Raw genomic sequence first — 24,515 nt, 5'->3', positions numbered from 1 at the left:
GAACAATATTTTTTAGCGCATTTCATAAACAATCAAAACTCAAAAAGAATATAGTTCAACTTTGTTTGGCTAGCTAAAGGCTACATACATATGTGTCAAGTTCATTTTGATTCATGTATTTTATTACTAAAAGTCATCAAATATACTTTCAATTTTGAGCAACAAATTTTTTAAATCTTATGGCACTTAAAAGACATGTTAATAAATTTAAAAAAAAAAAAACTCATAAATTTTTCATGTAATTGGAGTCATCAATCAAAAAATCTTAGATTAGCTCGACTTGATTGTTCATTCATGTTTGGTCCTAATATGACTGATATAAATAGGGTAGAACATGAACTAAAATTTTCAACTTGTTAACCAACTTAAGCTCATTCGTGTTCAACTTTATAGTTAACCAATCAAGCTGAACAATATCACAACTAGGTTTATCAATAATTAGACTACTTTATTATCTCAATCATAAATTAATGCTTAGCCGTCCTAATTTCTCCAATTAGCTTATCCAAGCATATTAATTAGCATCCAAATTATTATTTAGTTTTTAAATAAGTAAATTTATTAATTATTAATTAATGAATTAGTTGTCATTTTTTTTTGTAACTAAACACCATTTAGGAAGTAAATCAACTCATATTTTCATAAACATAAAAACTTGAATCTAACAAAATTGTTGTTAAAAACAGCATTGTTTAGCTTTCATAGCATTAAACTATGGTCTATAACAGCTAAGACACTGTCATTTTTACGTCCTAAAAAAGTTAAATTTGCGAATGGAAACTTATATAAAATGAAGATACAATTTTTTTAAACTTAATGAAATTCTTCCATCAAGCCCCACTAGCCGGCTGATGGAAATGGACCGACTACCAGAGATATTTGTGAGCTTCGTCTGCACTTGTTTGTACCCAAATGTTAAGAAAATATTGCAATATTATTTTGTGAAATTATTAAAGGCTAATTTTAGCCAAGAAATTTTTTTAAACGAGCATATTTCCCATAGGCATGAAATATATCATGGATGAATCCAACATTTTATAGTTGAGTTAACTTTAAACAATATGCAAAAATAATAATGCTTTACATACAAATCAGATGCCTCTTAAGATTAGTCAATGTTAGGAGATATTGGAATTGATCGATTAACATATATTTTCAATGAAATTTTAAGAACTAAAAGGGTAACAGATAATTGAAAGAAAATGTATTTTGGCATCAATATTTTTGAACAAAGAAAATGTTTAAGATTATCACAATTATAAGAAAATCAAACTGTCACACAATTAACTCATGGACGAGGATCTAGAATATGAGCTTTAGAAATTATGTCGATATCAGAAAATCAATTTGGATTTATACCAAGAAGATCCATTATGGAAGTGAATTAGTGCCAATACAACTTACGTAAAAGTAGAATAATTTGCATATGATTTGAGAAGGTATATAATCAAGAACGATGGGAACTAATTTTGTGGGCATTAAGAAAAAAATGCGTATGTCAAATATATATTCGAGTTTAAACACATATATGATTAAAGCATTAAATAACATTAGTATCTCTGGATTGACTAATGAATTGTCAATCCATTAGGATATATTAAGTATCAAAATTAAGCGTGTGCGTTTTTATATTATTTATAGAGAAGATTACAAAGGATATTCAAAGGTTGGTATTATAGTGTATGAATTTGCATATAACAACTATGGAGACATATTTTATGAAGCTATAATTAGACTAGTTATGTTATATGGAATCAAGAGTTCCGTGATAAAAAAGATAACAATAGCTAAGTTGAGTATGGCAAAAATGATGATGTTAAGATGGATGTATATCAAACTTGAAGGGAAAACTGAGAAAATATTCTATGAGTTGCGGCCAGAAAAGTAGCATCTATAGAAGATTGCCTAGTGCAAAATAAACTTAAATAACATTGACATATGTACAATAAAAGGCCAAATATGCACCAATAAGAAAAGCATCCGTAGTTAACATGGAAAAGGCAGACCAAGTATAACATGAATAGAACTACAAAAAAATTTTACGCAAAATATGTTTGACAAGCAAATGGGGCAACCCTGATGCCTCAAGTCGCAATTACAAAGGCAAAATGGTACTCATTTCTAGGTTTTAAAACTCGTTTGCTACAGCCTTGATGCCAAGTTAAACTAAATCTTTTGAACACAACATGGCTTCCTCCGATCCCTAATCACCAAGCCTCAATAAGCTACTACTCTATCTCAGTTACTCGTCATCATACAAACACAAGCCCATTAATCACCATGGACATAAACTAATCCCAATTTGCTCCCTGAAACTTCTAAGGCATGCAATCCAATAACATACACCGTAGAATAAATCATGAAACTACCCTCTGCCCAGCGAGAGTTGCAGTCTCTAAATAATTATAGTTCCAGCAAATAACCAAATAGAAACAGATATGCTTGTGCGTGAGACTGTGAGAGAAAGAAAGAGTACACTAGCGCTGGGACGGGGCTGGACGATTTGGCGCTCGAAGACCCTCGCCGTAACGTTCAAGCTCTTAAACATCAGTGATTGGCGTAAGAGTGTAAATCCCGAATGGGCGAATGGGATGACTCGCGGTGCCTCTCCGGCATCCTAACAGCGGAGGGGATTTGGGGGCGGAGCTGGAGCTGGCAATCACACTCGAGACTGAGTTCACTCTTCTCCTCTCCTCCCTGCGAAGCTCCGAGTTCTTTCCCTAGCTTTTGCCTTATAGCCTCGGCTTCGGGGCCGTAGGCGTCTATGGCCTGTGAGGACATCAACCGAGCACGTAACACGCACGAATTCGCGAAATTTTAGAGGATTTTTTATATATATATATATATATATATATAAAGTTATTAACATCATAAAAAATTTTATATCTTTTTACATCTAATATTTAAATATTTATATTTATTTATATAGCACTCATGAGCGAAAAGTATCTGATGAGATTACTATAAAGTGATGCATGAAATGAAGTGGTACACAAAGTTTTCATCAAGTAACGAAGGGTGTAAATGAGTTGAGTCAAGTGCTTGTCTGATTGAATTAAGCTAGTTTAATTCTAGCTGACTTGAACTCAGCTCATTCGAAAATTGTTATGTAACAACTTCAAAAAGATAAATAGTAAATAATTGAAATTTTGGGTTTGGACCCATTTGCATATGTTTTGCAGTGTTTTAATGCTTGAAAATGCTTGGGGTGCTCTAAAATGAGTCCCAAGTGTTATGTATGAATTTCGGCAAAATTCGAGTGTCACTTATAGAGCGCCCTAACGTCGCAAGTTCAAGTACCGCAGCGCTGTACTCAGCCAAGGCGTCAAAAATTGACATTGCGGTGCCAGCTCTAAGGTTGTTGCTTATTTTTTAGCGCGCAACACCTGAAATTGAGCGCCACAGTTATTTATCCATGCAAGAAAGATAACATGCCAAGAAACAAAGATAAGCAAATAAACAATCAATTCAAGGGTCTTATACATAATGTAATATTTATTGGTTTCATAACTAAGGAATTATGTGTAAGGTAAAACATAATCATTGTCGTTATATTCCCAATGTAATCTTGACAAATAATAATTTGCACTTATTATAGCATGCTTTGAATGAAAAGTTGTATAAGATATATATATTTCAAATAAAGTGCACATGACATTATAAAACTTAAGAGTGCTAAATAAAAGGTTGCTTATCAAACAATGGGGACCAAGAGATAATATCTAAGTCACTTTATATACCACATAGGGATATAACTCATTAACTAGTTCAATAAAAGATATGTTAACTAAGGCAAGTTGAGAATCTAATAGTGCATTAAACATATGTATCTTAGGAGGCAATGATGCGTCTCATGATGACCTTAATTGGCTTTGGTAATCCTCGTTCTCAACTGCAATATCACAATAACCCATATCATGCCCCTTTTGAAACACCAAAGCCTCAACATCCTTCTATTTTGTGGAGCCATTGCTTTTTATGCTATTAATATGTTCAATGAGATTGAGCATAACAATCTTTGAATCAATAAATATATCTTATAGACTTTGAGTAAAGACTCGTTCGTTTCTCCATATGATAACATGGCTCTTAAACTTTAGCACGGTTGATGGTTCTACCTTTAAGATTGTATAAAAAAAAAAACTATGTTTTATATCCACAATGCATAAAAGACTAGTGCATTTTCTTTTCTAAGAGAAGGATCACAATAGAAGTTCTTGGCCTATAGATGTTGAGTTTATGGTGCACTTAAAATATTAAGCTATAACTAAAATAGACTAAATTTTAATATATCTAAGATAACGTTTAACTATTAAGGGACTAACAATAATGATTACTCTTTGGCAATATTTAGGGGTCTAAATCTTCTAAAGGAGGTTTTAACCAAGCAAAATTAAGATGAAGATATTTGAGTTAAAACCCAAATATAAGACAATTAGTTAATTGCAATTGGTTTATGGATTACCCAATTTTTATGAAACTTAATGAACTTTCCTCTCTTAAACTCCTTTTATGATTAAACTTTTCCTTCTTTTATCTTCCTTCAATAATTATTGATTATTCATTTATATTCCTCCTGATATAGATATCAATTTTGAGAGTTATAGAGGTTAAGAAAATATAGAGAGAAAAAAAAAAGATGAAGAGAGAGAGAGATGAGTAGGGACTTTTGGAAAGCAATTTATTGATTAATCACATTAAAGTTCTATAAAACATGATATACTAATTGAAATCTTAAAAAAAAAAACTTTAAACTAAGTAAAATAATTTGAATGTCTTTTACTTCTTGATGGGTCTACCATTCTAAAAATATCAGGGAAAATTTTATAGAAGAATAATTAAAACTTTAAACTTTTATGATAACTAATTTCCCGTCTATTTATTTTATAGAAATTTATACTTTGACTTGATCCATACTACTGCTAAACTATGCATGCATCTCTCAAAATATTGCCTTTGTTTCTTATAAAGTTTTAGGGCCTATATATAATGCTCCTAGATACTTTTGAAAAGTTATAAAAGTTCCCCTTGAATGTTCTAGAAGATTTCTAGAATATTCTAAAATATTTTATGAGCTTCATATCATGTCCTTTTGGATCACTTAATAATATAGAGGTGGCATATGTTAGCCAACCATGATGTTACTCTATCAAAGACTTAACTTGAAGAAAAAGGGAATTAAGATTTGAGTTAGTAAATATAGTTAAATTATGGTTACTAATATAAATGATAAATCCAAATTAACTATTTTAAAAAAGACAAATATTAATTCATAAAGGAAGTTTTTATACTTTCGAGCCCAAAAAATAATACAAATAATAAAAAGTGAAAAAAGAAATACTAGTTTCCTTACCTTTATTTTATTTGATTCAGATATAAAATATGCCATAAAAATATGTAGGCACTGCCATCTCTATTAGCACCCCATTTCATGGAGATTATAGCCATAGTGACATCATTTAAGGTACAAGGCATCATCTTAAGTAGGGGTGTCAAAACTTGACCAGACCTGGGCCCGACCCAGAAAATTTCAAGTTCGGGTCAACCCGTTTGCCATACTGGTCGGGTTCGGCTTTGAGATTCTGACACGTTTATAAAATCGGGTCGGGATCGTTAACCCGAAAATCTGAAATCAACCTGAATTGACCCGAACCACCCGTTTATTATAATGTAGCTCAGTTGATAATTCAATTTGCCGCATATATCAACATCCCTCTTGTTTGGCTTAAGGAAAATGATAACTTCTCGCTGAGTACCCTTAGATTACGTTCAAGATAAGATCTCTTAAATGTTGATCTATGGGTCCACCTAACTCACTACAAGCTTTGGCTCTTCCACAAGTACTCAGGTTCGGGATTACCATATATAACACGTTTATCGACTTCTCCTTTATTTTCCATCAAAGGTTAGTCCACAAACTATTCTTCTTCGAATGGTCTTGTCAATGCATTTACCACATCAAAATTCTATTGCATTTTTCTAACGTATTCTTGGTCATCGAGACTCATTCATAGTTGATCTCTTGAATGTCATTATTACCAGTGAAATTCTATCACAACTCACAACTTCCTCAGTTCTTTTCATCTTCGGGGGTTTTAAGATTAGGGGTTTTCTCATGTCACTCGTCTTGTTGATGAGAGATTATTATGTGCGGTATTCGAACGCTTTCGGAGGCCAATCTGGACGCGCCACATCATCCAATACACTGTGCATTGGGTGACGTGGCTCATCCGGATTGGTCTTCGGATGCGTCCGAACACCACACATAATTATTTTTTCCTTGTTTATCACCCATCCCTAATGAGACTCTATTGCGACTTCTATTGTTAGTAGTCGAGGATTTCAAAAAGACAAGAAACAACATTGTTAGACGAAGTGATATGGTGATAGTTCATTAAAAAGAAAATTTTACATGTTAAGTAATACTCCGTTTGAAATAATTTTTTACTATCATTTTTTTCGCTACTTTAAAAAATAATAAGAAAATTGTTGAAATCTAAGTCTCTAATTTACAAGGGATGATCATAAACATTCGTCTAAAATTTTTATAGGGTTTAGGTAAGTAAAAAATATGTTGATTATGAGGAATATAAATATATAATAGCTAAAATTTCCGTTACTATTTTTGCCCTTGCAAGTTACCTAAAGAGGCTGCCTTTAATTTTTTTCAAAGTTGCCGTTGCGGTCTAAATCCGGCGCTGCGAGGTTTTTTCTCGCTCCACCCTGGTCTCTTGTTTCGCTCAGATCTGCCGGCGACCTCTGATAAGACTCGCAGATCCGAAGTCCTCTGTAATCTTTCCGTTCTTGTGGATCGGAAAGCATTTTCTTTTACCGAAGGATCTTATCCAGAAAGAGGCAGAGACGTCCGTCTCCGGTTTTGTTGACTAAATTCCCTCTCTTTTCCATCGGAGTCGACGAAGATCAATGGGGGAAAACCCGGCGGCTTCACGCTATGTGAAGCTAACCAAGGAGCATGATACGCCGATCGAGGAGATCCGCCCGGGAGAGCTTAATCAGCCTGTTAGGGTTCCTCAGGTCGGTTATTTTGTATATTTCCTTGCCCTATGACCTTTTTGTGCTGATATTTTACTTCCTGTATCGGGAAAAAAATTCAGCTTGTTGAAATGGGATCTTTGCCATGCGCAAGTTTGGTGGTTTAGAAATGTTGTTTTGGTCTTTTTGTTTGATTGGAAACTTTTAGTTTATTTTTTTGTATCATAATTGGTGATGTTGGAGCAGTTGGAAGTTCGTAAATGTAATGAGTGTGGGCAGCCGCTGCCAGAAAGCTACGAACCTCCAGCTGATGAACCCTGGACGACTGGAATCTTTGGTTGTGCAGAGGACCCTGACAGCTGTAAGAAATTTCCTCACTTTGTGCTTTTGTTGTTAATTGAAGCTCTTTAAATTATTTGTTCTTTTTAGATACTTAGTTAAGTGATGTTAGATCTAATGTTGAAATCTTGTCTTATGGAAGTCTAAAGAATGAAATTAGATCTGACAGTGGGAGAGTGTCATATGGAGCTCTAAACCCTCTGAACTAGCAGTGCTGATTATTGATTTCAAAATTTTTTTTAAGGTCCAGAATATGGCTCATTAAGACCTTAGGGAATTCTTTTCAGCTGCATTATTTCTTAAAAAGAATCTAATGTCTCTTAATTCTGATTTCTGCAAGAATCTTCTGAAGCAGAGTCTTAGATATTGCACATTTGCCTCCCTTAGGGCTTCAAGATTATGAGTAACACACTTGCAAAGCTATTTTGCAAAATACCTAAAAGAGTAGTGGTGACTTTTATTTTGCAAAATACAAGAAAATCACAACAACAACAACAACAAAAAAAGAGGCCTAAGTTTGTGAATACTATTACAACAACAACAACATCAAGCCTTTATCCCGCTACGTTCGGTCGGCAATTGAATACACTTTAAAAAATTTAGTCAATTTACTTTATACAAAAAATGTTACATTGCTTTTTCAGCAAACCTAATGGCCCCTTAGTCAATTTATATTTTGGGAATTTCTTTTCCTATGTGTAGATGGAGGTGATAACTATGCTTTACTTGCCTTATTCCAATTCTTCTTTCTTCCTTATAGAACTAAACTTCTTACTTTGCTGGCATGAGGTTTTCTAGAACCTTTCTCTATCCAAATATGATAATATCAACTGCAGTACTTATCAGTGGAGTAATGATTCATTATATTTCTATTGCGTCAATTCAACTTTAATAAATTTTTAATGATACTAAAATAGTGACAGTGTACATGCAGAATAGGATATCCAAAATCGACAATCTGTATTTTTGGATAAAAATATCATAGACAAGTTTTATGTATTCAAAATTGGCATACCTTTGATACTGACAACTTTAGATTGAGAGTCTTTGTAACTAGATGCCAATGGAAATTTGTTACAATAATGAACCTACAACCAGGTTAATCAAAATTTAGCTTATAAGGTATCCTTTTTATATTTGTTATTCTAGAAGTGCAAAACTTTCTTCATTTAATTTCTACATAGAATTGAATAAGTCAAGAAGCTCTTATGAAAGTTGTTATGGGAAAGTCATCTGAAGGCCAAGACAATAATTGAATGCTGATAAGTTCTGTACTACATATTATTGGTTTATTATACTTAGTTATGTTGATTTTTGGTGCAGTCATGAAGGATACATTTGTAGGCCATTTAAACAAGTTAATAGCAGCAGGCTAAGCTAGCATAACCTCACTTTTATTCTACTTTGTACAAAAATTATAAGGGCTTTATGTGAGGTTCTAAATACAGTGTGGTCAAGACTAATCGTTAATTCCCAGTTTTTATGAACTATCATTTTCATTTTATGCATAATCTGTTCACTTAGATATGTTCGTATAATATTTTAAATTTATGCTTTATTTGAGGTGTTACGTAAAGTGCGGAAATCCAGCAACATAAATTCTGAATCTATTGATAGCCTTATGAAAACTAATACTATTTTAAATATGCTTGTCAATCCTGCATGCACTTTTATAGTTGTCCTGTGTCTATGCTAAATGAATTGACCAAATTAATGGCCAAATAGTCTGGTCTTTGTGTTGCATACAGGAGCTGAGGTTGAACTCAACTTGAGATTAAGGTTTCATTTGGGATGGATTTCTTACTGCTTCTTAAAGCGGCTTTTCAGTATAAATATTAAAAAATTTGTACTAAAAAGCTGCTTTAAGAAGCAGTAAGAAAGCTGTCTTAAACGAAACCTAAATCATACCGGTAACTCTGTTTATATGTTGAAGTACATAATATCTCTGGGTTGAGTTTTTTTAGAAGGAAAATATCTAAACAGATAGATTTTTTGTTGGTGCTGTCTTGCATCCTACATTTTAGATTATTGTATGGGCATTCGTATGCTTACACTTTGTTGGTGCTTTATGGAGATTTGCAGATTGTAACTAGCATCTTATCCTTTCGGAGGACCAAAATTGTAGTCCTCTTTCGTGATAACTTCATGTGAACATGCATAAGTAAATACAAAGAGAAACTTATGTTGTTAGCTTTAATAATAGCTTCTAAATTCTAGTTCCCCTAACGAGGGACTAAAGAACTGAATTTCCCTTAATCTTTTGCCATCTTTTTTGTACTTCTAAATCTGAACTTTTTCTCTCTTTTCACTGTTGTTGCCCTTCATTTGTTGTGGAAATGGATGAAAGTTGCTTCATACATTTTCTTGTTAGATTGTAGAAATGGATGAAAGTTACTTCATACATTTTCTTGTTCAATATGACAAGTATTTTTGTAAAATCCGAGCAATGCAATTGAAGGCCCTACACGATTAGGCACAAAGTGAGACCATAATGTCCACTTTGGCTTGTGTCTAGGGCCTCTAGGCAAGTACCTTTAAGTTAGACACAAGAAATGAGGCTAATGTCTTTTCTTGACTTAAAAGATAGGTTCTAAAGCTTCAAATGCAGGAAATAAATTTGCTTTGATGATATTTTGACCTGACGTGGTATGAACAATGCATACCAGGTGAAACAATTTTTACATACTAAGAAAAAAAGTTAGACTAAATTTAGTGTAAAAGCTGCTTAGTTTAAGCATAATGAATTTTAGAGAAGAAGAAGATTGATTGACTATGATGATATAAAAGGAAAGATAGAGAGCTAGAAACTTGCTACTAGAAAATAGTACATCAATGTCAACCAATCTACAAAATAATAAAATATTGTGGCATCTAAATGTCAACATATTATCACTAAAATAAGATATTTATTTTTAATTTATTATTTAGAGAAGTCAAAAATCAGACACCTCATATCTTAATAACATGACATAAAGTTGCACTATCAGTGAACAAAATTTCTCCCAAGTTGCATCTTTAGCATTCTTTAAATTGTATTTTGGGCAGTATGCCTTTACTTCTTGTCTCAAAGCACAATTGCTTACGAAATTTGCCTCATCATTTACTTGGAGTTATAGAAAAATCTTTCAACCATATATTACTCATGCTCACTCCTTGCAAAGGAAGCAACCAAATGTTTCTCTGCATGATATGTTTCTAAGTCACTTCTTTTCAAGTATACTTGGATTTGCCATTGGTTAAGGTTTTTGATATGACATTTCTTGCTGTAATACACCATCAAGTCGAGGAAAAATTATTACGTGCGGCGTCCAGATTCATCTGGAGACCAATAAAAATGCGCCATGTCGCCCAAAAAACGTATCGCACTCGGTACCGCTCAGCACCGAGCGCGTAACCGGACGAGAGAACCGTCCAGTGTCCGCACATAATAATAGCTCCAAGTCAAGGCCCATTGCTTGTTTCTTTAATATTTCTATTTCACAAATTTTTTTCCATTAAATTTATCAGTATTGTAATTTAACTTTATCATAGAAACATTTGCCTGAACTAAAAGAGGACATTGGCATGAGCATCTATGAAATTTTCTTTTGATAGGTTTGACTGGGTTGTTTTGTCCATGTGTACTGTTTGGTCGTAACGTGGAGAGGATTAAAGAAGATATTTCATGGAGACAACCATGCGTTCTACATGCTATCTGTGTAGAAGGAGGTGTTGCACTTGCAGCTGCTACAGCAATATTCCATGGTGTTGACCCTAGGACTTCATTTCTTATAGGAGAAGGACTATTGTTTGGTTGGTGGATGTGCGGTATATACACTGGTATATTTCGGCAGTCTCTGCAGAAGAAATATCATCTCAAGGTAGTGCGCTCTCTCTCTCTCTCACGAAAAATTATTATGTGCGGAAGCTGAACCCCGTCTTGATAACTAAGCCCGCAGCCCAGTACCGAGGCTCAGTACTGCTTGGTACTGCGGCTCAGTATCGCTGACGTGGCTCATCTTGATTGGTATTCGGATGTAGAGTTGCGTTCGACGTCCGCATAGAATAATCTTCTCTCGTCTCTCTCTTTCTCACACACACAAAATGATAAGCCTTTTGTAACATAATATAAGAAAAATTATGGCCATATCATTCAAATCTTCCTTGTTTACTAACATCCTATCCAAAAAACAACTCTTGAAATTTACTGAAAGTGAAAAATGTTGTGATTTTGTTCCAAAACTAACATAGAGCTGATATTTGTATTTGTATGATAGTTTTATAAATATGAAAATCAACCCAATTGTATAACAAACATTTTTGTTACAAATAAGTTTTTATGTTCTTACTCTTACATATTTCTGACCATGGCCTGCTTGCTTCTCTTCCGTGTTCTTCTGATGGGTAGAACTCTCCATGCGACCCTTGCATGACCCATTGCTGCTTCCACTTGTGCGCAAACTGTCAAGAACACAGGGAAATGAAGGCTCGTCTGTCTGAAAGCACTGTTACTCCAATGACAGTCGTTAATCCACCTGCCATTCAAGAAATGAGTGCAAATCAGAACCAGGAATCTGTAGCATCTGGTAATGGTGGGCTTCAGAATCAGCATGCAACTACTTTGGAGATGCAGGCTTTGTAGGAATGCTTAGGATTTCTTTACAGATTAAGGTTTCGTTTGGAACAGCTTTTTTGTGGCTTTTTAAAATAGTTTTAGTATAAAAATTTTAATTTTTGTATTAGAAAATTGTTTTAAGAAGCATAAAGAAAGTTGTTCCAAATGAAGCTGAAGACAAGTGATTTGATACTTGGCTCAGTTTATACAGCTGATTTTTTTTTTTTTTTTGTTGTTGAAGAATATCTCCATCAATACAGTCCATTTCTTGATTTCCCTTTGATTATATTTCAAATGGAAAGTTTATGCTGAACTATTCTTTTTATTATTTGGTGCTTTGAGCCCATTGCATGTTTCTGAGCAGTTAAAAGGTATAGAGATATTAGCACATATGATGTAACATCAAAGTTTTTTCTTGTTTACAACATATATATTATTTTTTTATAACTATTGGATTCATGTATTTATATGTTTCACTCTTAAATAATAGAAAATATGATAAAGTGAAAAAAAAAAGTTATTTATTTGTGAAATTTTAATATTTTGATGAAAATTTAAAAATAGTGATAAAATGATATTGATTTTATAAAGAATTAAAATTTAAGTGTTATAATGTATATGAAATTAACATTTAGATCATTTTTTAAAACATTAAGCTCTTGTATTTATTAAGTCCATCCACTGATTGAGAATTTTGCAAAGGTAAAAAAGTATGGATTAATATTATAATATTTAGACAAAATTTTGGGAAAAAAATGAAAATAGAAGGGTTTTAATTTTTGAAATGGTTAAAATTTTGATTGAATATGCTTGAAAATAATATTTATTGGGATTGGGTTGTAGGCCAGTTGGTTGGCCAAAGAATATTCCTGATCTCGACCTCGCTCGAATCCCACTGTGGGGTTGACTACATGAATCCTTTTTCTCTATAGTGTCTTCTTAAAGGTTAAATTCTCATCTAAATTTAATAAAAAATGTCATTTATAATAATTTCTAACCAAATCTTTTTAGGTCTACATCTACCTTTTTTTAATATAAGTCGAATCTAATACATCTACTTTTCTAACCAGGTCATCGGAAGGCCGCCACTTTATTTGACCAAACCATCTAAGACGACTCTATCTAATCTTATCTTCCACTTGAGCTACCCCAATCTTTTTACGTATACGCTCATTTAATATCCTATCTTTAAGAGTAAAGCAACTCATCCACATGAGCATTCTCATCTCTGCAACACTTAACTTACTATTATACTTCTCTTTTAATGGTCAACATTCTGCACTATAAAGCATTGGAAGCCTCCCTACCATCTTATAGAATCCCCTAATATGAAAACAAAGAAACAATAAATTGATTGGATACATTGATTGCCACTGCTAAAACTTTGTACAAAAAGGAAAACAGAACTGTACAAATCATGAACCTAGTATTATTAAATTAGTCAAACAGAAAGTTGAGAGTGGATTTATCTGAATGCCACTGGCAACAATTGATATGAAGAAATAAGTGAAAATAAATTTCTTACTTTTAATAAGCAGACAACACTTCATCAATTGTTACAAAACGGCCTTCTTTGATGGAGAGCTGGCCAGCAACTCCTATGGCTACAGAGAGCAGACCATCATTCAAATCAACAGCAGGAGAACCATCTGAGCTGCTCTGAGCTTTAACAGCAGCTAAGAAATCCAGGTGCTCCAGATAGCTGGATCCATGATGCAGACCTTCATACCTGTTAAAAAAACAATAAAATCATCACTACTCTCATAGTAAAATAGGCTCAGACCTTTAGGATGGTGAGGAAGAATTGTAGGCCATTTTTTAGCACAATTACTGCACATCAAAATCATTATGAAAAGCCTAAAAATCTGATAGGAAACACTCGTAGATCTCAAGTTTTTCCTATCCATCTTCGAAAAACAGCGAGATTTCTCCACCAAAATCTACACAAAACCATGAAAACAGTAGATAATTTGTATTATTTGATAAAAAGGAATTGGAAAATACCAAGATACAATTGATCCACTATTCAAGAGGAGGATCTATCTCTCCCAATCTCTAGATGCCGCTAGAGCCCAAAGGAAAACCTAAATCTATGAGAACTCAAATTTTAGCCAAATTCAAGATGTCCTAACCCTAGGAAAACAAACTATTTAATACATAAATTCAAAAGGAAATCTCTAAACAATCCCTAAATTCAAATTTCCCTCCTAACTCCCTCAAAAATCCGTCTTATATTGCTCCGTGGGATTTGCGGTTCAGTCGGCAACATAGGTAGGCGGAAAACGTCCGCCTGTTTCGCGTGATCCAGTCCATACGGGACCGACTGGACCGGTCTAAAAAGGATTGTCAGAAAAGCTTAAGAGCTACTTTGTGATATACTCAAAAGATCCAATGTGTAGAGTCTAAAACCCACTACAACAAGCAATTTAGCACTATTGAAGCAAATTCAGATCTACTATAATGTTTCAGTACACAATAATTGACTCTTCTTAAAACAATCAGGACTGTTGAAACCAATATTTTTTTTGGGGACATTTAGGGGCTGTTTGGTAGAATCTAGGATTTCATTTAAGTAGGATTTCGTAAATCTTCCAAATCCGGATTTACGAAATCCCGAGGGGGTTAAATCCTGAAAACTGTTTGGTAACATTCATGATAAATTCAGTTAAATCTTATGTGACTAATTGGTTGTTCAATTCAGGATTTAAGGCAGTTAAAAGAGTTGACATACATTATTAGAACAATTAAAGTATGACAAGAGAAGTTTAAATAAAATATAACAAAACATTATTAATACTAACTAATTATTTAATTAATTTCACTTAATTATTAATATTTTAAATTATATTAATTAAATTATCCAACAATTAGAAGTAGGTTTTACTTTCCCTTCCTCTATTTCGTTCGGCTTTGTTCCTTCACACGAGCGTAGCACGAGTTCTTCTTCCTCGCCGTTCGACTTTGCTCCTTCGACAATATTACCTTCCTATTCTGTTGGATCGGAAGTTACGACATTTTTTTGATATAAAGCAACAACGGGAGCTCGCTTGCTGTGAAGGTAACTTTCTCCCTTTCGCGAGTTTCTTCGACCAAATCACGTAAATCCACCGAACCAAAGGATTTCGTAAATCCGGGATTTACCATGAAAAGAGGGAATTTTCCGTCAACCGCGGCTTTGATTTACCATGAGATTTGATTTTGCATTTTAGGCCGTTTGGCTGGATTTCGCCCAAATCCGGCCTAAATCCGCATACCAAACAACCCCTTAGGTCAATTAAGGCAAACTCGTACACACATCGCATATACAAAGACTCGAACCCAAGACCTCTTAGTTGATAGTCTAAGCTATCATCCAATAGGTCAAGGTGAGCTCTGTCCTCTAATGATAATTACTAATGCATAACGGAACTTTGGATGATAAACATGGCAGGCAAAGATGCCATTTTTAGCTCATAAATTGGGCAAGCATTTATAGCATATGGACATTCATTGAGATACTGATTGATGATCAATGATGGAAAGACCTGCTCTAGTGATTGATGAACAATATCCGTTACTTTTGAAGCATGTCAAGTTATACAGACCAATTAACACTGATTAGATGCACATTGCTTATAAAAGAAAAGAGTTCATAGTGTATATACTTTATTCTTTTGTCCTGAGCTTCGAATGTTCTGACTCCAGGTCTCCCGTCTGATCTGCTTCCAACTCGCACTATACTTTCAGGAACAAATGCCTCTCCCTAGTACAAGTGTCAATAGTCAGAATAAACTACCAGTAAAAATGCAGTACAAGCTATGTATAAAGATGATATTGTAAAAGAAAGGACCACAAGGACTAAGACTTCCTGATTTTAGTTGTTGTTTTATCTAAGGAGGCTTTAAAGAAATAGAAACAATTAACAAGCAGAGGAGGGCAATATCCTTTTAAAACTAAGATAAATGACTTTCATTATGATCCTTAATGTTATCTTACGAAGTTTATTACAATAAATAATTTTCTTTTATTAATCCTATAGTTAATGGTTCATTCAACCAATAACAAAAAAATCTTTCTAGAGGAGTTTTAGGCTTCTTTTGGGACGGCTTTTTTACTGCTTCTTAAATCAACTTTTTAGTACTAAATTTTTTGTTTTTGTACTAGAAAGCTATTTTTAGAAGCAGGAAAAAAGCTGTCACAAACGAGGCCTTAATGATCTAGAAGAAGCCCCAACCTTAAAACTAAGACATTTAAGGTCTGCAATTTTACATGAATTATCCAACAGCTTCCAAAATCCTAGGAAAGCTTCCAAAAATGAAACTAGGAATTTTACAAAGATAGGGAGAAGCCTCCAGCACCATATTGCATCAAAATTCAAGCGTGGCTCTATATGAAATTTAGGACTCTTTATTTGATATTTTTTTTAATTGCATTTAATTTGAATGTCAGTTAGCATGTTAGAATATTTAGGTTTACCCTTAGGCTTTGCTGTGAAGCCTTTTAAAGTGGACCCCAAATTTTGGTTTTATAAAAAAATCTGCTCTCATGCCTGGATGTTCATCAAAGTTTTGTGTTGACAAAAATCTCAACCAGAACGGACTAGTTGATTTTAAAAAATGCCTGTAAGTTCCAAAGTTTACCACTCAAGGTTCAAATTTTCATGAAAATCCAAAATTCAATATCTATTAAAATTTAAATATTTAAGGTGAAATTAGTCATTTAACCTGCTAAATCATTAAGAAAAGTGTTATTACTTTCACTTAGAGGTGTAAGTGAGCTGAGCCGACTCGACTTGTTAACGAGCTTGTAAGCTGAGTTTATCGAGCCACGAGCTCGAGTTCAAGCTTGATGAGACCCGGCTTGTGAGCTCACGAGCCGGCCGGAATCTCTATTAATGTTTTTTTTTTTAATAATTTTATTTATTTATTATATTCAAAAATCCCACTTGATATTACCACTTGGGTTTTGATATTCCCGAATCCCGCTTGCCAATTCGCGTGGGAGCTCAGAACGAGGCGAGCGCGTGGAACAAGGCGCGCACATGTGGGAGCTCGCTCCGTTGCGGAAGGCGGACATTCTTCCACGAACGACGGGAGGCTCGCTCGGTCGCGTAGGCCGACGACACGGAAGGCAGCTTGGACCGCCGAGGCTCGTGAGCCAGCTAGACCTCGTTTACAGTGGGATGAGCACGAGTTTGAGCCAGCTTTCTGACTGACGAGCCGAGCTCGACAGTTTCATTACTCGACTCGACTCGGCTCGTTTACACCCCTACTTTCATTTGTGAATATCTAACTAGAAATCTTTCAATGGCCATTGAGAGTGGCACAAAGAATTCTAAAGAATCCTTCTGAATTAGGGGTGTCAATTCGGGTCAACGGGTCGGGTTCGGATCGAACCCAGAACTGACCGGCACTATTCGGGTCAACCCGAACCCGAAATGGGTCAGGTTTATGGACCCGAAACCGACCCGATTCAGGTCCGAGTCAAACCGACCCGACACGAATGACTCGAAGTTGACATAAAATTGCTAGTTTTCAGGTCAAAATTGGGTCAATCCTCGATTTTTGGGCCAAAATCAGGTCAATCTCGGGTTTCCGGGTCAAATAGGAGTTTTCGTGTCAATTTCAGGTCATTTTCGGGTTGTTGGGTCAACCTGAATCCGACCCGATTTTTAAAACGGGTTGATTTGTTAAACCCAAACCCCAATGGCGGATTTACCATGGGGGCCTTGGGGGCACGGGCCCCCACTGCGTTTTAGTTAATGCTTAATTAAATACATATATTGCTATCTAATTACAATTAAAAGCAATTTTTAGGGTTCTTTTTGGGTACCAAATTTACTGCCTCTCAGGCAGGAACAATTATTACATCCTCCGACCGGACGTATAGGAACGTCCGGTCGGAGGCAAAATCCCACCAAAAAACGAGTTGTACCGAGCAAATACCAAACAATAACGAGGAATACCATCATTTGAAGACCCAATACCGAGCTATACCGAGCTATATCGAGCAATACCGAGTTATACAAAAGTTATACCGAGTTATACAAAAGTTGTACCGAGTTTTTCCTAGAAAAAAATTGGTACAACTCGGTATTTCTCGGTATCGGTACAGCTTGGTATAACTCGGTATTGGTCTTCAGAGAGCGGTATTTCTCGTTATTATCAAATAATATCTAGTTGTACCGAGCAAATACCGAATTTTTTTACGGGATTTTGCCTCCAACCGGACGTTCCTCTACAAAAAGAGCGCACATTTCCTTTAGGAACAAGAACAGAAGCGCCACGCCGCTGCTTTCATCTTCACCGCCGCTGCTTTCTTGTTCACCGCAGATCAACGGGGGCGGGCGGCGACAACAAGACCTGTGCGAAGTTCTTGTGCGGACGGGCTGGCGGCGACAACTTGACGGGACCGCTCTCCGCTGCTGCTTTCTAAGTTCCTGTGTGCGAAGTTCTTGCCACGCCGCTGCTTTCTTCTCCTTCTGAGCTCTAATATTCTTCTCATCCTGATTTCTGAAGCTGATTTTTTTATGTTATAGTTCAAGGCTTCCAGCACCGATCTTTGGTATCAATATTCATGTTTCAACCGTTAGCTAATGCCTAATGGCAGGCATCATTTTCATCTTCATTAGATCAATATTCATTTAGAAAGATCCATTAGACTTGATCTTTAGATATTAAGGAAGGAACATATATCTGTAGTGACTAGTGAAAACATAATTAATTTTTTAAGAAGAAATACAAATAGTAAGCTCTAAGCCCAGGCAAAATCCGAAAAGCAGGAAAATTTTCATATCCTTCCAGACTTTAAGTTTCACCAATGTAGCATCAGCAACATATTTATTTGATTTTTTCAATTTATATATAAAAATAAGTTCGCTGAACTCAACTTGAATTCCAACTAGAGCAAAGCCAAAATCAAATGTCTGAAGTTTTAGTTGAGGTTGTCTCACTCGACCTAAACTGGTGTCACCCTTAGCTTGATGGTGTAAAAAATTTGCTTGTAAAAATAACTTCCCATAAGAGAATTCTTGATCAAGCCGTCAAATTTTTCAGAAATGGATCTCATTATACTAGACAATTAAATTGAAAATTTTATTGTTGATATGAGATCGAATGATGCATTTATGAATTTAAAAGAACTTGGAGAACTTGCTTAGAAAATGGTGAAGACTAGGAAGAATGGTATTTTTCTTTTGGTGTTATTACTTATAAAGTTTACTTTGATATTGTCAATTGCTACAACAACAGTTGAATGAACATTTTCTGCAATGAACATTATAAAAAATCATTTATGCAATCGTATGAGACTCTTGGATGAATGACTGTTTACTTATGTTGAAAATGATATATTTAATAGTATTGACAATGACTTTTTTTTTTTGGATTTAAAATGATTTGATTGTACAACGATTTCAAAAAAAATGAAGACTCGGCAGGAGAAATTATAGATGATACATAAGAAGAATATCAAGATTTAGTTTTCTCAATTGTAAGTTTTTATTTATTTATTTATTATATATTTTATCTTTTTATAATGAATCTAATGATTAAAAAAATTAAAACCGCCTATACCGATCCCAAGCCCGAATGAAAAAGGTTAAGGTTTTTTTTTTTACTTTAATGATTTGTGCCCCCACATGAAAAAAATCCTGGCTCCGCCCCTGCCGAACCCGACCTGTTTCGGGTCCGGGTTGACCCTAACCCGGATTTTTCCGGGTCGGATTCGGGTAGTGTTTCGGGTCGTGTCAAAAATTGACACCCCTGTTCTAATAATCTGACTGTGACAAGCAAATAAATAAGCTCATAGAATGCAGCTGACCTTCCCAGTATCACCAACAACAGAAATTTCTTGTTCATTTTTACTCCCCTCAGCGAACATACAAAGATCAAGCATGCCACGAGAACCATTATTAAATTCTACAATCACGTATGCATTATCAATGATATCTGGAACCTGTGTCAAACACTTCATTGTGAATATTCAAAATACAACATGCAAGTTTCAAAGAAATATGACAAACTTTTATTAAAAAGAAGTAAAAAAGAATATTCTACAAATTAAAAGTTTCCATGTCATCTCGCAAAACTAATTACAGAAACATCATAATTAACCTTATTTCCTGAGTATTTTCCTAATATGGATGTAGCACCTTAGGCTGCTTTAAGAAACTAATAAATCATTCTCTAAGCTGTTTCTGCATATTTAAAAACTAGGATATATGGATAAAAATGATATCATATACAATAATACTTCGGAGAAGCTAAATAATAATTCATATAAGAGAACACTAGTACTATGTTTTTTTATAAGTCTTCAAATTTATAAAAGCACAGAAAAATATAATTAGTATTAGCACAAGTTGAGTCCTGTTTAGGTATAACTTACATTTGAGGTCATGCACCTCGCCGGATTTAGTTTCAGTCTACTTGGATATACAGGTAAATCGATTGGCCAATCCACCCTTGAAACATATTTTGTCTTCTTATTTTGTTAGTTTCAAATTATCTTATTTTGTGTTCTTCCCTTTAAGCCTCTTCGTTTTAGCCTAAACTCCACCCCTAGCCGCAGTCCACAACACTTCCATAACCCTAGAAACCATCCTACAAAGTTTCCTAGGCTGCCTATCATCATCCCTCTTCACCCAACATCAAATCCCAAATTGTTTCTTTCTACGTTTAAACCTTTCACCACAAATCCTAACTTCACCCAAGCCCTCCACTAGCTTCCTATATTCCATCCAAGCTCCACAAACGGACAAACCTATAAGACCCCTCCATAATTCTCAGCCAAATCCAAATCAAGGCATACCCCAACCCATCTCCTCCATTCGAGGTTGTTTGGTTTGTTGAAAAAGCAATACATGAGTAAAATGGAATACAATGTGGCCGGAATACAATATATTTGAAAAGTTTGAAATTTTTTGGATGAGTGCAAAATAAATGCAGATAATTACTTCTTTTTTTAATTTTGAAGTAAAATGAATATAGTGTCAAGTTTAATGATGGTGGTAGACGATGGTCGATCGCGGCGGGGAGCAACAGCGGAGGACAACGACAGAGATGAGTGGCGACGGCAACTAGCAAGTTGATGGAGGTGGCGGTGGTGGGCAGGAGGGTGACTGTGTTCGACAGATGGGGACAGTCAGGTGAAGATAGTTGCCTGCAGGAAGCGGAGGAGCGGCGGCTAGCGGAATAGAGGCTAGTAGATGGCTTGCTGCGGGCAGGTGGTCAATGACGCCAGTAGCAAGGGTCTGCAGTTAACGACGATAGTAAAATCAACTTACGGTGTATTTAAAATTTGGCCGATAATGATTGTTTAAAATACATAAAAATATGAACTACAAAGTAAGTTTAAAATTCACCAAAATTTTAATCTGCATTCTTTTTTCATCAAACCAAACATCCATCATTTGAAATACTTCAAACTCGCCATTCATCAAACAAAACAGCCCCTCAGCCTCCAAATAAATCCTCTTTACACTACAACTCTCAGCCATCCAGCCCTAATTCCCACTAAATGTTGCTTCATAACACCACCATCCATCTCAACCAAGAAGAGTGCCTTCTACACATAAAGATCCTCCCACCACCCCACCAACACAATTACTTGATCATTATTAAAATGAATTCAATACACCTTACTATCTTAGAAAAATTAAGATACGTGATAGGAATCATTTACTAAGGTAAATTTGATTATCATAACTGAGCTTCTAGACAGTTTATTCATCTTTTTGGGCTAAACTACAAATGCAAGAGAAACCTATTCTAGAACAAAATGGACTGTAGCATAGTGCTTGAAGTAGCTCTTCTAAATTTATCTAGTTTGGTATCCACAATTAGTTCCCTTTCATTTATTAGTAATAGATGGCATCAGATCTAGATGTACACAGCAGGAAAGTGCAATTGAATCCATGTCATGAAGTTTGCATAATTTGCAAAATAATTACACTGAAAATCCATAACATACTTTCCCCACATCACGAGCTTTTATTGCTTAAAAAAGACAATATAAATTAATCACGCTATAACAAGTCAACAATTTTAAGCACGTTTAGTAGCAACACACGGGATTTACTTAACCATCCAAAAGGGCATGTCTATTACATGAGAGATTATAATGTGTAGAGTCTGGACACATTCGGAGGTCAATCCGGACGCGCTACGTCATCCACTGCACTGTGTATTGGGTGACGTGAATCTAGACGTGTCCGCACACCACATGTAATATATTTTTTCCTATTACAGGAAAAAAAGGTACACAAATGTACAATATATGGGTGCCAAATGAGTCAATTTACCTTTCCATCATATATTTCATCTTTGTGATTGACATCAATAGACCCCGAAGCCATGACACGAACTGGATTTGCAGCTGTAAATAGTCTCATCAAATCAAAAAAGTGACAGCATTTCTCAACCAAGGTTCCACCAGTGTTAGCATTAAATCTGTTCCAATTGTTTACCTGTACTACTCTTATATAAGAAGGTTAAAAGATCTAACATTATAAACAACCAAATGTTAATTGCATCATAGAATCCCATTGATCTGATGAATACATTTTACATATTAAGTCAACTGTACCTTAACCAAAAAAGGGAATCGATGTTCACGAATAGACACCATTTTTATTTGTCCGATTGTTCCACTTTGAACTATCTCGATAAGTTTAGCTACTGGAGGCATATACCTATACTCCAAGCCAACTTGAACTAATATCTCGGGCCTTTTTGCAGCTGCTTTCACAACCTATAAATAAGAAGTAGCACCATACTTACAATACTAAAAGAGTAGATGATGTAGGGGACGGGATGAAGGGGAAGATAGAGCTTAACAGCAAGGGAGAGGGGGTTTGGTGGCTTGCTGATCAGGTGGTGGGGTGTTGGAGGAAAGCCGGCGGCTAAGGGGGAAGGGAAGAAGAAAAATAGAAAAGAGAAAGAACAAAAACCAAGAGCTCCACCAAGGGGCTGTTGGGTATTGGGTTGAGCCTCTCCTAGGCCAATCCTCACGCGAGAACTCACAAAGAGAACTCCAGAACTCACAAAGAGATCCAAAATTTCAAAATTTTCATTAGCAATCATCATCCTCATTACATAAGAAATGGCCATATATATAGGCCTCAAAATGACAAAGGAAACGAAAGACTAAAATGCCCCTTGGGCTACAATAGAGACCAGATACCCATAAGGGCAAAAACGGAAAACTGAAAGAAATAAAATAAACTATTACATAAAAAGACTCGAAATAAAACTCCTGATCAAGGTCGTTGATCTCCGGCGTCTCCGATGGTTTTAAAAAGATGTCCTCATCAGTAGAATAGTAAAACAACAAATCCATATATTCCGAGTTGCTTGCCATAAAAATCCCTATATAAACATGATAAATTGATTTTAAAAAAGAAGCAACCAATAAATCACAAATCACCTTTTTGCAATCCTGCACAGTAGTGCATAGGGGCTTCTCTACCAGAACATGATGAGGCCTTGGATGTTTGATAATATCCATCAGAATCTCAAAATGGGTCATATTTGGAGATGACACCACAACCACATCGCACAACCCACTGTCAAGCAATTCTCGGTGTCCCTTAAACACCTAAAATAGCATTCTACAATCAGACACCATATTACATAAAATAGCTCCCAAAAAAAGTTCCGAGCAGCTGAGATATACGACTGGGAAAAAAAATACCCTCTAATTGTAGTACCTGGAGAGGAGGGAACTGCAGAGAAAGGGAAAGGTCGACGGCGAGGTTGAGAGACGGAGGATGGGGATCGGCGACAGAGGTGAGAACGGCACCCTCGCTGCGGAGGTAGGAGAGATTAACCATGTGCTCCCTCCCCATCATTCCCACGCCGACGATGCCGTACCTCACCACCGTCTCCATCGATCCGACGGCGGAGAAGCTGGAGGTCCAGTAGGGAAGGAGATCGAATGAAACAAATTATTACGTGCGGAGTCCAGCTGAGTGTTTTCAAGGATTTTGTTCGTATTTGTTAATTATTTATTTAACCCCATCAGCTTTATGTGGGTTGGTGGACGAGCATGATTGGAACTCTCAACTCATATTTGAATCCCCTCTCATACGAACAATTATTACGTCCTCTGACCGGACGTAGAGCTACGTTCTGCCGCCAATAACATGTCGCCGCGTGCTCTTACTCTCTACCGCGCGGCTACGACTTGACCCAGACCAGAACCCGGGAATGCTATGTTCGCGTATTGCGAGGTATTACTCGGTATTTGCTCGGTATTGCTATGTATTGCATGGCAATAACGAGAAATACCACTCTGTGAAGACCAATATTGAACAAATACTGAGTAATACTGAGTTGTACCGAGTTGTCCGAGTTGAAAAACTCGGTACAACTAGGTACAACTCAGTATTACTCGGTATTGGTTATTGTCAAGAAAAATCGACAAATACCGAGTAATACCGAGCAATACCTACCAAAATCGAGAAATACCGAGTCAACATGGGTCCGTTCCGGGTCGGGTTGTTGGGGCGCGCGGTAAATAGTGAGAACGCGTGGCGCGATTCTACTGACGGCCGAACGTAGAGCTACGTCCTGTGACCGGACCAAATAAAAGTTCCTCTTATGCTGCG

The 24,515-nt window shown here is 35.7% G+C and overlaps 3 protein-coding genes across 15 annotated transcripts in view; 1 reads left to right on the top strand and 2 right to left on the bottom strand.

Moving 5' to 3' along the window:
* The window catches only part of LOC110101720 (light-mediated development protein DET1), a 46,403-nt gene extending 43,614 nt beyond the window's left edge, over window positions 1-2,789 (bottom strand). For 8 of the 11 annotated variants that reach the window (XR_002303742.2, XR_003701396.1, XR_003701395.1 and 5 more), the window contains exon 1: window positions 2,477-2,788. Coding sequence is in view for 8 of the 11 variants with exons in the window: in XM_020829734.2 (XP_020685393.1) it covers window positions 2,477-2,548 (72 nt within the window). In the remaining 3 variants the exon portion in view is untranslated. Of the gene's footprint in view, window positions 1-2,476 lie in introns of all 11 variants that reach the window. The other 3 variants (XM_020829735.2, XM_020829736.2, XM_020829738.2) reach the window with 1 other exon arrangement.
* A 3,864-nt stretch (window positions 2,790-6,653) lies between these two features.
* On the top strand, window positions 6,654-12,251 carry LOC110101717 (cell number regulator 6-like). Its single transcript, XM_020829729.2, has 4 exons — window positions 6,654-7,035; window positions 7,240-7,354; window positions 10,927-11,192; window positions 11,720-12,251. The coding sequence occupies exons 1-4, from the start codon at window positions 6,925-6,927 to the stop codon at window positions 11,951-11,953; spliced, it is 726 nt and encodes a 241-aa protein (XP_020685388.1). The 5' UTR covers window positions 6,654-6,924; the 3' UTR covers window positions 11,954-12,251.
* Window positions 11,436-23,888, bottom strand: LOC110101716 (inositol 2-dehydrogenase). Of its 3 annotated transcripts, none has more exons than XM_020829725.2 (8): window positions 23,616-23,888; window positions 23,333-23,503; window positions 22,493-22,657; window positions 22,209-22,397; window positions 19,727-19,861; window positions 15,571-15,668; window positions 13,452-13,655; window positions 11,436-11,846 (listed from the first exon to the last, which is right to left on the bottom strand). In XM_020829725.2, exons 1-7 carry the CDS (start codon window positions 23,793-23,795, stop codon window positions 13,454-13,456), a joined length of 1,140 nt encoding a protein of 379 aa, XP_020685384.1. In that variant the 5' UTR covers window positions 23,796-23,888; the 3' UTR covers window positions 11,436-11,846; window positions 13,452-13,453. The 3 variants fall into 3 exon arrangements, with proteins under 3 accessions (XP_020685384.1, XP_020685386.1, XP_020685387.1); XM_020829727.2 differs by having other exon boundaries at window positions 22,209-22,373; XM_020829728.2 differs by lacking the exon at window positions 19,727-19,861.
* Window positions 23,889-24,515: the final 627 nt, after the last annotated feature.

Source organism: Dendrobium catenatum, unplaced genomic scaffold, assembly GCF_001605985.2.
Source record: "Dendrobium catenatum unplaced genomic scaffold, ASM160598v2 fragScaff_scaffold_772, whole genome shotgun sequence".
Classification (NCBI taxonomy): domain Eukaryota; kingdom Viridiplantae; phylum Streptophyta; class Magnoliopsida; order Asparagales; family Orchidaceae; genus Dendrobium; species Dendrobium catenatum.
This window is presented reverse-complemented; position numbering and strand designations above follow the sequence as displayed.

What these genes read in the sequence shown, in the direction of transcription:
- LOC110101717 (XM_020829729.2), top strand. Translation starts at nt 6,925, where the DNA reads ATGGGGGAAAACCCGGCGGCTTCACGCTATGTGAAGCTAACCAAGGAG. An exon ending in TGCAGAGGACCCTGACAGCT is followed by an intron (nt 7,355 to 10,926) that starts GTAAGAAATTTC and finishes TTCTTTTGATAG; the next exon opens with GTTTGACTGGGTTGTTTTGT. An exon ending in AGAAGAAATATCATCTCAAG is followed by an intron (nt 11,193 to 11,719) that starts GTAGTGCGCTCT and finishes TCTGATGGGTAG; the next exon opens with AACTCTCCATGCGACCCTTG.
- LOC110101716 (XM_020829725.2), bottom strand. Translation starts at nt 23,795, where the DNA reads ATGGAGACGGTGGTGAGGTACGGCATCGTCGGCGTGGGAATGATGGGG. An exon ending in ATGAAATATATGATGGAAAG is followed by an intron (nt 19,862 to 22,208) that starts GTAAATTGACTC and finishes TGTTTGACACAG; the next exon opens with GTTCCAGATATCATTGATAA. An exon ending in TTGTTGGTGATACTGGGAAG is followed by an intron (nt 15,669 to 19,726) that starts GTCAGCTGCATT and finishes CACTTGTACTAG; the next exon opens with GGAGAGGCATTTGTTCCTGA.